Raw genomic sequence first — 13,742 nt, 5'->3', positions numbered from 1 at the left:
CTGCTTTCCTTCAAAGGTTTTTGTTAGGATGGGCAGTCGGTGTGTTCTGAAAACTGGTTAGCAATAGAGCTATTGTCACGCAGCGCTCCAGCTCACTTGGTAGACTACCCGGACTCGAAACAGACGCCAGCTACACTTTCAATTGTTGGAAAAGTTTTTATTTCTCTAAAATGATATTTCTTTTCTACTGGGAACTTAGGAGGTCAGGCGAGTATCAGGAGCAGGCCTGGGGCCCCTGCTTCCAACAGGGGAGCAACAGTGAGACTGTCTCGAGGAGGTGCTGTGGGGACAGTGGCAGATGATATGAGAGGCTGCCTGGGTCTCAAGGCAGGGCCAGTTGAGAAGGTGTGGTTTTGTTTTGTTTTTTTTTTTCTGATTTTTAAGAAAAAAGGATCTAGGTATTCGATCTGCTGTTACATTGATCAGTAGAACTATGAAATGACCTTTGGGTGGAGGTCAATGTGGTTTGGCCGGATAAAATTATCTATTTGAATTTATGGAAATGCTGCTGCTTGCCCTGGAAGCAGAAAGGGTAGAGTTAAGGCACCAGAGTTCCCACTTCCAGGACCTGCCATTTCCTGGTCACGCTGCAGGTAGGCTGCTCCTATACCTGCATGTTCTGTCCCTTTTTCTGTCAGGGAGAACTTTCTGCTGATGTAGCAGCCTCGACACAGGTTTCTGCAAAGGGGTCAGCGCTCCTCAGAGCCTAATCGCTAGGCAGTCACAGTTTTGTGTTCCGCTCTGAAACTATGTTTTGAAAAGTGCATTCTTTCCTGTTTTTATGCAGGCTTTTTGCTCAGGGGTGTAACTGACAAAGTTTGCCCGACTCCTTGAGAGGCTGAGTGCTAGCCTGGTCTCTGGGCGGGCAGCCTTATGTGGCTCCTCTTCCCCAGCTCCAGTCGGCACTTGCTCCCTTCTCTGGCTTCCCCAGCCACCAGCTCTTTCTGAAGTGGAGGGCTCCCTGATGGCAGTGGAATGTTCACACAGTCCCACTGTTAGGACATGGGCCACTGCTACACTCTGCCCAGACAGTGACAACACTCCAGCGGGCAGGCTCGAGTGAGGAACCGCCTCAAGGCAGAGTATTCTGGCCGGTGTCTGAACCCCAACAGCAGTTTTCCACTTGGACTTCTGTGAGTCCTGGGTATAGGACCCTCATGGTCTTCCCCTTTGAAATGTATTTCTGCATGTGATGACAGAAACAAAAATGCATAAGCGAGAGTGAGAGAGGCACCCGGATATAATGAAGCTGTCCAGGGACACGTTATTTTCCTTAACTTACAGTACAGCCACAGTAGCAAATCAGCCATGGTCTCGGAGGCCGACGACACCACAGAATGCAGAGATGGCAGAACTAAATGGCTGTGTCACCTGCCATATCCATACCAAGAAGGTCGGTACAGTCACAGTCGCCTGAGATCCCCCTCCACACCTAAGTTGTCACTCGTTGGCCCTCAGAGCGGTGGCTGGTACCTGCACTCCTGTGCTGTTCCTTCGCCCCTGCAGGTGGCTCCAAGACCCACAGGATGACGGCTATGGACCAAGGCTGTGGGGCAGGTGGCAAACCTCTCTACCATAGGAGAAAGAAATCTTTGGGCAGATTTAGAATTTTCTTCCTCGAGCCTCCCTTGGAACAAAGTAAAGCAGGATACAGGTAAGATTTAAACAGGAGCTGCTTAAAATTTTTAAAGAAGAGGTATGATGGTTTTCTTCTTTCCACCTTTCTGGAAGGTCTTTCTCAGAAACATAAGTTGTGGCTACCAGGACTCCATGCCCCCTCAGTCCAGTCTGGTCCTGGGAGGAGCCTGGAATGCCCCATTTCTCTCCCTTCTGTATTCTGGGCCCAGCATGGCAGGTTTCCATATAGCAATTCTTTCCTGCCATGCCACCGATGGTGGCTTTGAATAGCTTCAGAAAAATCAATCCAGAATGCATTTAGTTTTCATTACCTTGTAAGAACCGTCTGAATAAGGCATCTCAGTTAAAAAATAAATTACTGGATTACATTTTTGAATTGTAAGAAGTTTAAAGATCAAAGAACTGTTTTAAATGCTACTGGTGTCTTTTTTCCCCCAAACTCAAATCTTTGACAATTTATTTTTCTCTCAATTGCATTTTTACAGGATCAGGGAGCATAGTTTTACTTGACTACGTTTTCCGTCAGTCTCGGCTCCATTCTGGTCTGTTCCCATGGACATCTGGAGAATAAGAATTAGCTGGCTTTGTCCAGTGCTGAGTCATTTCCCCAGGCTGAGGGGAAAGCATCCTCTCGGGCTAGCTGCTTTGACATGGAGCAGTGGTATGGTATGTGGGGTTTGCTCTGGGTTCTAGGTTTCCCAGTAATAGGAAAACCTTTTAAAATGCTTAATTGTGAAACCTCTGGTAGTGAAGAGTCTCTCCAGACTCTTCTCTCCCTGAACAAGGTCCACACATCCTCTTGTCGGGCTGTGTTTAGTAAGAACTAGAGCATTAGACAGGTGGGCTGCAAGACCCTCAGTGACCCAACTGAGCACTGGTTCCTGCCTCACTCCAAGAGTGAAATTGGGAAGCAGAAGAAAAAGAAAAAGGGGAAGGCTGCGTTTCCTCCAGCAGGCAGTTCTCCCGGCTGACCAGGGATGCTGGAGGCTTATGCATGCACCCCGGGTGAGCTCCCTTGCTTCCTAACTATCGAGTGACTCCTGGCCTCAGTTACAGCTTGTGGTGGAGGGTGCCCCCTCGGACAAGGCAGTGGAGGTCTGGTCGACACCCAGTCTCTGCCCAGCACCCTCTTTGAGGGCCGTGTCTTCAGAGGGAGGCCTGGGGGAGAACCACTTTCCTCAAGTCCAGCCAGGACGGAGGGAGGCAGCGGGACCCTGGGTTGGAGAGCACCATGGAATACAAGACAAGGACAATAGTTACCCATCTGCAGGAGGCAGGGAGGAGGGGCCCGGCCGGAAATTTGACCTTCCCCAGTGGGCCCACAGGAAAATGCTGGGAACAGGGAGCCTGCTTCACTGACCAGTACTGGTCTCATTTCGTAAATGGCCCACTTCTTTGCCATTGAATCCTAATAGTCTAGACAGTTTCAGAAGAGGGCTGTGCTGGCCCTCTTGGCTCGTTCAGGGGCTCCTCAGGCAGTGATTCCTCAACGCTGGGTGGCCAGGGTCCTGGGCTTGTACACAGGGACATCCTGGTCCCAGAGTGGGGGCTGCCCCTTAATGATGTCGGCTGCTTTCTCTGCGATCATGATCGTGGGGGCATTCAGATTGCCGCTGACCACACTGGGCATGATGGAGGCGTCGACCACCCTGAGGTTTTCCACCCCAATCACCCTGGTCTGTGGATCCACCACGGCAGTGGGATCGGAGGGCTGGCCCATCTTACAGGTGCACGAGGGGTGGTAGGCACTGTCCGCTTTCGCCCGCACAAAGGCCTCTATCTCTCTGTCTGACTGGACATGGCTTCCTGGCTGGAGCTCCTTCCCCCGGAATGGTGCCAGGGCTTCCTGTGCAAAAATTTCTCTGGTCAGCTTCACACACCGACGGAAGTCATCAATATCGGTTTCTGTTGAGAAGAAACAGGTGAGACTCCTCCTCTTACCGTGCTGGCCTTGCTGGAAGATTCTAGGCATGGAGAGCCTCAATAAGTTCAGGACATGGAGGTCTGAGCCACCAGGTTGCTTAGACAGTGACATGGCCACCAAGCAGAGTCTCAATAAGCCCAAACAGACAGCATCCTAGATGGACACAGCTTGCCCCAGGGTTAAACTGGGGATCTGAATTTTCTTATCTGTAAAATGGGGATGAGAATACATGCTCTGCCAGCGTGGCTGTGAGCGCCCTGTGAGTCATCAGGGTGACACCTGATGGGGAGTGCTCCTTTTAGCTGCACGCAAAGAGGCTGGCCCAGGAATGTAATTCCCTTTTAGAGAACGCTCAAGTAACCGCAGGAAAACGTGTCTGTGAGCTGTGTGTACACAGCCAGTTCTCTCTGTACCTCCTTGCAGTTGTTCTGAAGGCTGCACATCTCTCCTACTTGTAGAATGACATCCCAGGGCACTACATAGCAGTGTGTATGAAGGTACAGCCTAGACGGGGTGGAGGGACGGCAGAGGGTGGCTTGTGTCTTAGAAAACATGGGCCAGGGGTAGGAGTCAGGGACAAATACGAACCCCATAAAGGCATTCACTCAATGACCCAGCAAGCCCTGGCCTGGGGGAGACAAAGGCAGCTGGCGAATCACCTGTGGACAAGTAGTTCGGTTGGATCACAGGGTGGTCCCGGGGGTTGGCACTCCTCAGTTTGAGCCAGCCCACACTCGTGCCCCGCATGGTCCCCACATGCACCTGGAAGAACCCAGAGGAAGCAGTGACCTCCATCAACCCCACACGCAGTAGCTTAGAGAGGTCCCGGGTTTCCTGTGGGTGGGACTCTACATCCAAAGGCAATGAAGAGCAAGTACATTTTAGCATTTGCCTGAAACTTACGTGCCCCCCGTCCCTTCCACGAGTGATCAAAAACCACCTCAATGAATCATTCCTGGCTTTACCTAATTGTCCAAAACTTCCAAGGCATGGCAATCCCCGGGCAGACTCAGCCTCACTGGTCCATTTCTAGTACTCAGGACCTGGAGTATGTGCCCTGATGTGGGTGCCGGTCTCGCCTTTCCATGCACCACACAGACTGCCTCTCCCCACTCAGGTACACTGAGCAGCCGGCGGGCACAGGCTTCCGCCCCCCACGCCTCACACCCTGAAAGCCCTGCTGCAGTGGGGAAGTGCTCACCTGGTAAGCCTCCTGCTGGGTGGGGACCCGGCCGTGGTCAATCACTTGGGAGGGTAGGAAGTGGAACTGGATGTCTGGGTGGGGGACCCCAGGCTGGCTCCGGATGAAGCCACCTGTTTCCAGATGGGCTGTGGCTCCATCCCCTGAGAATCCGAAGAGCAGTAAGTCAGGGTGTGGCAGGAGGGCCAACCTCCAGTCTCCTGGGCAGCTCTTCCTGCCCCCCAGGCTTCCTGTGTGTCCTCTTTCTTCCAGGTGGGCTCACCTAGCACCACAGCTTTCAGTGTCAGCTGCATGCTGAGGGTCTGCAGCTTTGCCTGTCCCCCGCCTCAACTGTGAGGCCTGATATCCAGTGGGCATCCGTAACCTGGCCCAGCCTGGACTCCCGGTGGGCCTCCATCTGTGAACGGTCCTTTCATGCAAGGCTAAGGGCAGAAACAAGAGCTGTCCCTGGCTCTTCCCTCTTCCTCATCACCTACCAGACAGCCCATCAGAAAAAAGCTCATCGACTTCAGTTTCAAAATCTACTTGAAGCCATCTCCTTGGCAATGCCACTCACACTCCTGACTCGGTCCAAGCCCAAATCAGATCACCTTTAACTGGTTGCTCCAGTGGCCTCCTTGCTGGAGCCCTGGCCTACCTCAGTGCCTCCTGCAGCTCACCCTTCACACACAGCCAGCTCTCTCTCTACCACTGCATCCTCCTAAATGTGCTCCAGTGTCCCTGGCCCACCTAGTTTCCTAGTCCTAGGGCCTTTGCTCATATTCTTCCTACCTTTCAGATTCCCTGCCCCCATTCTCTAATTAATATCCTGATCTTTCTTTCAGTCTGCTTAAAATTTAGCATATTTACTTGGTTCTTTCCGTTATTCCCATTAAAGTGTAAATGGCCCAAGGATAGCTGCCTTCCTGGCACTTCTCACCCTCTAGCACACAGCATATGTCATAGGTGTGCAAGAAATACATTCTGAGTGAATGAGTAGGATTTCAAAGCAGCATTTCCTTGCCAGACTCCGTACTCTGAGACTCAGCTAAAGCACAAATGGAAAATGCTAGGAAATGGATGCTAATTCTGTAGTCCAGCATCAAGTAACTTTCTGTGCCTTTTCTCCTAGTTCCTCGGACCCCTGATGATGTCCAGCACAAGGCCATCCCCATCCGTGTTCAAGGAAGAACAGCACCTAGCCCTTGAGTCTCACCTTGTGCTATCGCATCTGGTCCTCACATAGCCCATCAGACAGAAACTGTGTATCCCCATTTTGCAGATGGGAAACCTGAGTCTCAAAGAGCTGAAGTAAATGGCATAGCTCAACTTCAAACCAACAATCTTGGACCAGAGCCACTGCTTGGCAGCTCAGGAAGAAAGCTGTGCTGCCCACAGACCATTCTTAACAAGGTCATGGATGATGATACCCACCTGTGAACTTCCAGAGCCACTCCAGACCAATCAGGACCTTCCTCAAGGGCTTCTGTGCTGAATGGAGGGTGATGGGGCGGGTGCACGCCTGTTGAATGTATATCTCTAGGTGGTCTTGCAGGTTCTGGCCAACTCCTGAAATGGGAGGGAGTGGTTAGGAAAAATGACTATCAAGAGGGGCTTAGCTGGCCTCCCAACAATGCCTTGGTTTTGAAAACTTCTCTTCTATCCACTTATCTGCCAGGCTAGCTCCTGCTCATTCCCCAGCTCAACTTCCAATGCCACCATTCTTGCACTCGCTGCCAAGTCTGGCCCTCTCAGATGCTGCGCTTGTCACTCACTGCAGTACCTGTAACCGTCCAGGTGCTTTCCTGCTGAGCAGTACCCTCCAGGAGGGCAGGGCCCATGCCTGTAGCAGGCACCGCTCAGTAAGCTGACCGCCGCATGGACGTTACAGCTGCACCCTCACCTCTAGCCTGGGGAAGGAGACCCTGTCATGTTGTGCAGACCTGTTTGAGCTCATCTAAGCTCAACGGCATGCTGGGTAGGTCCCTGCCATGGACCAGAACTTTCACAGACTTCTCATGATGGAGCCTCAACGCGAAATGTCCCAGGCTCATGGGAGCTTGGGTTATAAGAGGCCAAGAAGGATGGGCATCAAATACAGTTTATAAAATAAATTTCAGGCCTGGAGAACTGTCTTAACATGAAAAGCATGCTCAGGAGCACTGAGTTGGAATCTTTAACATCAGAGCAACTGGTGAGTCCTGAGGATGGAAAACACAAAAGCCTGAACCCCTCTCACCACAGAGCTGCCCTCATGACCTGCCTGAGCCTGGCCCAGCACGCTTCCTGGACAGATGTTCCCTGCTAGAGGGGCCTCACGTCTGCGTGGGATGCGATGGTCAGGGAAGGGAGGAAAACACGAAGTCTCGGGGTCCCTGGTGGGTAGGAGTGTCCTGAGGGGCATGGGGGTCCTTCAGGCTCATGGGACGAATGTGCCAGTTCTGAGGAATACTGAGTCCTGCCCCCTCCCCGCTTCATGCTAATAGAATACAATAAACCACTTTATTTCGCAGAGACAGCCTCTGGGAGCAGTGGAGAAGGGAGCTCACCTGGGAGGTGGCACACCACCGGGATGCCTAACTTTTTGAGGTCATCTGCATTGCCGACCCCTGAGAGCATGAGCAGCTGCGGAGAGTTGATGGCACCTCCACTCAGAATCACCTCCTTGCTGGCATAAGCCTGGAAGAGGCAGAGGGCCATGCACGTCACACTTCCCTCCCCCAAAGGCCGACGGAACGCTGGGAACATGGCCTTAGCCATGCCACGCCCAAGGGCGAGGAAAAGAATGCTTAGGATGCCGCCATGGGACAGCATCTCACACGTGCAGCTACAACCGTAAACAAAGCATGGCTCATACTCCGATATGTTCTGCAACGGCCAGAAGACAGTAATGGGGGTCTTCCAAAAGGTTTGCAGAGCTTAAATGAGATGAATTCAAGCAGGCACCCAAATGAGCGCTTTCAGTCAAGCAAGCAGTGAGCTAGATGTCCATGTGGGATGCAGAACCATCCTGCCACACCGCTAAGGGGAAAACAGCACAGTGTGGAAATATGGAGTATGATCACAGTTGCGGTTTTTCAAGGCTCTCCTAAAACCCATCAATTTATGAAAAGATATGGAAGGTACTGGGGACAGCTCTGAGGTGGAGGGGCAGGCAGAGACTCACGGGTCACTCATGCCAGGGCAGCACGGGTTCTTTGGAAGTGGCTGGACTGGGGACTTCCTCACCCCCTGCAAGGCCCTGGGGATAATCTTTCATGCCATTGCCACCGGGTGCTCCTCATCACGGTTCTGGTGGAGACAAGTGTGACTACTGCCCACTCCCTTCCTGCCATCTGAGCTGCCCAGGCTGGCTGGTAACTGGCTCACCCTGTGGCTCTGGCCATTCTTGATGTACTCCACGCCCACGGCACGGGTGCCTTCAAACAGCACCCTGCTCACGAATGTCCGGGCCTCGGCCGTGAGGTTGGAGCGGTTCAGTGCTGGGTGCAGGTATGCACAAGCCGTGCTCCATCGCTTGCCTGCAGGACAGAGCAAGGAGATCAGGTACAGCCCCTGCCCTTTCCCCTGGCACCTCCACAGGTGGAGAAAGAGGGCATCTGTCCTTCCCCTGACCAAGCAAGCTCTGCCTTCAAAGGAAGGCCGAGACCAAAAGACCCTGCCCAAGTGAAATCTACTCTACCTGGGGTCCCCTGGCTGTTCTGTGCCTCAGATTCCCCTTCTGTAAGTCTCTAGAGCCTTTGGGCTGTTTGGCCAGAGAACTGACTCCCCATTATCCACACCCACAGCCAGAGGCCCAGAGAATGCCCAAGGTGTCATCATCTTCAAGTTGTTTCTCATTGGCGGGGGTTTGTATTCTGTGGCCAGCAGGGGCTGCAATGGCACATCCCCTCCACCTCATACCAACCTCACTTTGTCCACTTACTGACCATGATGGGAGCAGGAGGGATGGGCTGTGACAGAGTTGGTATTGTTTCTCTTAAAGGAAGAACCAGGGATAGGGGCTGGGGACCTTACGCTACCTTCGTGGATGGTCATGTCCATCAGGCCGAAGCCTTCTTGCTGGTAGCCGTTCATGTCCTCGGTGAGGGGATAGCCGGCCTGCTGTGCTGCCTCCAGGAATGCCTGGTGCAGCGGGTGGTTGGTCTTGCCCCGCGACACACGCAGCGGGCCTTCGCCGCCTCGGTACCTGCTGGCGCCCAGCTCATGGTGCTGCGCCTTGCGGAAGTAGGGCAGGCAGTGCTCGTAATCCCAGCCTGTGGCGCCTTCTCGGTGCCAGCGGTTGTAGTCCTCAGCATGCCCGCGTATGTAGACCATGGCATTGAGGGACGAGGAGCCTCCCCACACGCGGCCACGCGGCCAGTACAGCACACGGCCGTCCAGGCCTGTCTGCGGCTCCGTGTGGTAGTACCAGTTGTACCTGTCGTCGCACAGGTTGGCTACGAGGGCCGCGGGCATGTGGATCTTCCACAGCAGCCTCTTGCTCCCTGCATACGTGTCCTTAGGCCCGGCCTCCAGCAGCAGCACACGTGTGTCAGTGTCCTCCGTGAGCCTTCTGGCCAGCACACAGCCCGCGGAGCCCGCACCCACCACCACATGAGTGTACTCGTCCCCACTCCTGGAGGCCGCACTGGCCAGAGCACGGATGCCGGGGGGCCACTCCTGCCCCAGGACTCCCCATGGGCTCACGTGCCCTCGACGCCAGCCTCGCAGGATACACCACATACTTCCGGCCCAAGTCGTCTCACATTCAAGGAGAGGATATGTGATGATTTACTTCTCCTAAAACAGGGAAAGAGAACTTAAAGTTTTTAACTCAGTATGCAGAGTCATCCCAAAGCTGGAGCAGCAGGCTGGTGCAGCAAAGGACCCCTGCAGGCTCACCCAGTTGTTGGCCTAGGGCTGTGTGGGGCAGGCCTGGCTGGCATGGTCCTGCCCTGGGGACCTAGAAAGAGGGCGCAGAGGCACAAACAGTTACAATCTACAAGATCTGTGTTATGACTGACAAACACAGGATTGTGGGCACAGTTTGAGGCCCTGCCCCAAACTTGGGGAATCACCAGAAAGGCTTCTCTGTGACATCTATGCATGACGTTGGAGGCTGGGCAGGAATCTATCTGCTGGACATAGGGAGGTAAGGGCTTCCCAAGCTTGCACTCATTTCTCATCCATTTAAGTCATCCATTCAAGACAGTTGCTGAGCCCATACCACATGCTGGCACCATTTATCTGTAGCATGCACAGAGAACAAGATATCTGCGCTCAAAACTGATGGCATGGGGCCAGGGAGACAGACAAGACTTAAATAAACAGCTGATGGAAGGTCAGGGTGAGAAGCTAGAGACTGCAAAGCTCAAAGCCTTTGACTGAGGGTCCTGGTGTGCACCAGAGGGCTGTTCAGTCTTCAAAGATCACTCTGCAGAGGGCTGAAGTTTTACCAAAGAAATGCCAGTCGCTTTGGAGAGTCCTTTCCCAACAATGTTCAAATCAATCCCAACATGCTCAGTGCACAGAGGTGGAAAAAAATATCCCATCAAGACTTCCACTGACCAAGAACATCTGAGAAACCCCCACCAATGAGGCTAAGGTACACAAGGCCTGCCCAACACTAAGGCTGCAACAAGAAAACTGAGGAACCTCAAGAAAACCCTGATAAATCCCCCCACCCACTCCGTGAGCCTGGACCAAGTAACACTGGCAGCCTATACTGAAGGCAGGCTGAGGTAAGAGTGCAGAGAGAGATTCTTGCCCCCCACAATCCCCAAACCCCATTCATGCAGGCACGAGAGAAGGAGGCAGCAGGGTCTTCTGAAAGCTAAGTCTGAAGGAGGAACACTTATAAGAACCTTCTAGCACTTCAGGCCCCATACTAGCCCAAGGAGCCAGCAGTCCACTGCTCAGCTCATCACTAGGTTGACTCAACACTCCACACTAATAACCTAATAGAATAAAAGGCATGCCCTCTTCCAGGCATAAATACTATCTACCTCAGTTTCTACTATCCTGTTACACACAAGCTCTAGCCTTCAATAAAAAATTGAGACTCAAAAATGCAAGAAAAAGAAATGACACATTATCAAGAGATAATGTGTCAGAACCAGACCTCGGGATGGCCCATCCAGATGTCACAACTATCAAAGACTTTAACCAAGTCAAACATCTTAAAAGATTTAATTGAAAAGGTGGACTATATGTTGGACAGGCTATTCCAGCAAAAAGTTGAAAACTATTTTAAAAAGGGGGGACAAATGCTAAAAAAAAAAAAAAAAAAAAAAAAAAAAAAAAAAAAAAAAAAAAGTAATTTGACTGAACACAGCAGAGAAAAGAATAAGTGAAATTAGAAATTGGGTAAATAGAAATTATGAACATGAAAATATGAAGAGACGAGTGAAAGAGAGAGAGAAAGAGAACAGAACAACTGAGAGCTAAGGGATGTTACCAGACTAAAGTATTCATAATTGAAGTCCCAGAGGAAGAGAGAGATAAAGGGAAAAAGGGAGATGGGGAGGAAGGAGAGCCAGAGGGAGGAGAAAAGGGGAAGAAAAGGACAGAGAGCAAACAAGAGAGAAAAGATATTTGAAGAGATAATTGCCGAGACTTTTCTGAAATCAATGTAAGACAAAACATTGCAGATTCAAGAAGCTCAGAGAATCCCAAGCAGGATTAATACAAAGAAAAACACATCTAGGTACACTGTACTCAAATTGCTTAACTCCCATGAGAAATCAAGGCAGCCAGCCAAAAAATGAAACATTATGTATAGAGGATTAAGCAGAAGAGTGACAGCAAACTTTTTATCAGAAAACATGCAGTCCCGAAGATAATGGAGTGACAACTTTAAAGTACTGTCAGGGGAATAAAACAAAAAACAGTAAACTTAGAACTCTGTACTCAACTATGAAGGAGAAATAAAGACATCTTCAGAGAAACAAAAGCTGAAGAGAGAATTTATTGCAAATGGATCTTAAAAGAAGTTATTTTAAAAGAAGTTCTTAACACAAAAAGAGTAGATGATCAGATGGAAATTTCAATCTATACGAAGAAATGAAGAACTTGGAAATGGTAAAATTGTGGCTTTATTAGTTTCTTACGGCTGCTGTAACAAAATACCATAAACTTGGTGGCTTAAAACAACACAATTTTATCTTCTTACAGTTCTGGAGGCCAGAAATCTGAAATCAGTTTCACAGGGCTAAACTCAAGATGTCGGCAAGGCTGGTTCCTACCTAGAGGAGAATCCATTTCCTTGCCTTTTCTAGATTCTGGGGGCCATCTGCATTACTTGGCTAGTAACCCTTTCCTTATATCACTCCAACTTCTTGATTGCTCTTATCACATCTACTTCTGTAGTAGTATTTCCCTCTTATTAGGACACTGATGTCACCGGGACCACCTGGATAATCCAGGATAATCTATCCCTCTCAAGATTCTTAATCTCATCTGCAAAGTCTCTTTTGCCATACAAGGTATCATATTTATTGGCTCTACGGTTAGGACCTGGATATCATGGGGTGGGGGCATTGGTCATCCTACCATATGATACATTTGGGGGTAAATATGATACATTTTCCCCTTATTTGTAATCTCGTTAGAATGTAATTGTCTAAAGCAAAAGTAGTGAAATAGGATTCATAATATATGTAGCATCAAAATGTACATAAAAACAACAGCACAAAGGATGGGATGGGGAGAAACAGAAGTATGCTTTTTATAAGGATTTTATACCATACATTAAATGATATAATAGTATTTGAATGTATGCTGTGATAAATTAAAGATTTTTATTGTAAACACTAGCACAACCACTAAAAATTTAAAATAAAACAAAGGATGTTAGCTAATAAGTCAATAGTGGAGAAAAATAGAATAATATAATCAAAAGAGGTAGAAAGATTAAAAGGAAATAGGCAAAGAAAAACGTGGTAGATTTAAACCCAACCATATCAATAACTGCATTAAGTGTAAATAGTCTAAATACTCCAATTAAAATGCAGAAATTGTCAGATGGGATAAAAAAGTCAAATTCACATAGGTAATAAATAAGAAAATGGAAAAAAGATCCATCACATAATCACTAAATAAATAAGAGAATGACAATATTAACTCTAGACTTCAGTACAAAATATATTACAAAGTTTAGAAGACATTTCAAAATGATAAAGGGATCAATTTATCATAAGACAAAACAGTTCTAAATGTGCATGTGCCTAATAGAGCTCCAAAATCATAAAGCAAAAATCAGATAGAACTAAAAGGAGAAATGAATAAATACATAATTGCACTTGGAAACTTCAACACTCTCCTTTCAATTACAGATAAAACATCTAGACAAAAAATCAGTAAGCATATAGAAGACCTGGACAAATTATGAACTAACTTGACCTAATTAATACTTATTATTGAACACCAAAACAACAGCAGAATACATATTCTTTGCAAATGCACATAGACTTTATCCTGGGCCATCATAAATATCTGAACAAATTTAAAAGGATTGCAATGAAACAAAGTGTGTTCTCTGACCACCAAAAATTGATTTAGAAATGAATAAAAATATATATGAAAAATTCCTAAATGTTAAAAAATTGAACAACACCCCTCTAAATAATCCATGCATCAAAGAATAAAACACCAGAGAAATTAACAAATTTTTAAACTGAATGAAAATGAAAGCACAACAGACCAAAATGTTGGGATGCAGGTAAAGCAGTGCGTTGAGAGAAATATAAAGCATTAAAATGCTTATAGTAGAAAAGGCAGATCTATAATTGATATATACTTTCACCTTTAAAAATTAAAAAAAAAATCCCATAGTAATCAGAAAAAAATGAATATTACCACAGAAATCAATAAAATTGCATGTCTTGGCCATCGTGAATAATGATGCAATGAATACAGGAATACACATATCTTTACGGATAAATGTTTTCAAGTTTTGGCGGTAGCTAAAACATGGAAACAACTGAAATGTCCTTCGATAGATGACTGGATAAAGGAGAT

General features: G+C 48.6%; 2 protein-coding genes and 1 long non-coding RNA gene across 4 annotated transcripts in view; 2 read left to right on the top strand and 1 right to left on the bottom strand.

Moving 5' to 3' along the window:
• Nucleotides 1–381: 381 nt before the first annotated feature.
• CHDH (choline dehydrogenase) overlaps nucleotides 382–13,742 on the bottom strand; it is a 30,101-nt gene continuing 16,740 nt past the window's right edge. The window contains exons 3-9 of one of the 2 annotated variants that reach the window (XM_081073060.1): nucleotides 8,765–9,524; nucleotides 8,112–8,263; nucleotides 7,292–7,421; nucleotides 6,177–6,311; nucleotides 4,764–4,906; nucleotides 4,222–4,324; nucleotides 382–3,543 (exon numbers count right to left, since the gene is read on the bottom strand). In XM_081073060.1, the coding sequence (XP_080929186.1) occupies nucleotides 3,125–3,543; nucleotides 4,222–4,324; nucleotides 4,764–4,906; nucleotides 6,177–6,311; nucleotides 7,292–7,421; nucleotides 8,112–8,263; nucleotides 8,765–9,467 (1,785 nt within the window). In that variant the 5' untranslated portion in view covers nucleotides 9,468–9,524 and the 3' untranslated portion in view covers nucleotides 382–3,124. Of the gene's footprint in view, nucleotides 3,544–4,221; nucleotides 4,325–4,763; nucleotides 4,907–6,176; nucleotides 6,312–7,291; nucleotides 7,422–8,111; nucleotides 8,264–8,764; nucleotides 9,572–13,742 lie in introns of those variants that run through there. The other variant, XM_081073061.1, reaches the window with a different exon arrangement.
• Nucleotides 3,453–6,014, top strand: LOC308507723. The gene is made up of 3 exons (XR_013994906.1): nucleotides 3,453–3,560; nucleotides 4,680–4,766; nucleotides 5,875–6,014. It is a non-coding gene; the product is annotated as an uncharacterized lncRNA (long non-coding RNA).
• Nucleotides 8,151–13,742, top strand: part of IL17RB (interleukin 17 receptor B) — a 35,949-nt gene continuing 30,357 nt past the window's right edge. Inside the window, exon 1 of the mRNA XM_081073067.1 lies at nucleotides 8,151–8,288. The gene's annotated coding sequence lies outside the window, so the exon portion shown is untranslated. The remainder of the gene's footprint in view (nucleotides 8,289–13,742) is intronic.

Source organism: Rhinolophus hipposideros (genome assembly GCF_964194185.1).
Source record: "Rhinolophus hipposideros genome assembly, chromosome: 14".
In the NCBI taxonomy this organism is placed as follows: domain Eukaryota; kingdom Metazoa; phylum Chordata; class Mammalia; order Chiroptera; family Rhinolophidae; genus Rhinolophus; species Rhinolophus hipposideros.
The sequence above is the reverse complement of the archived record's forward strand: the minus strand, read 5'-3'. Positions and strand labels throughout refer to the sequence as shown.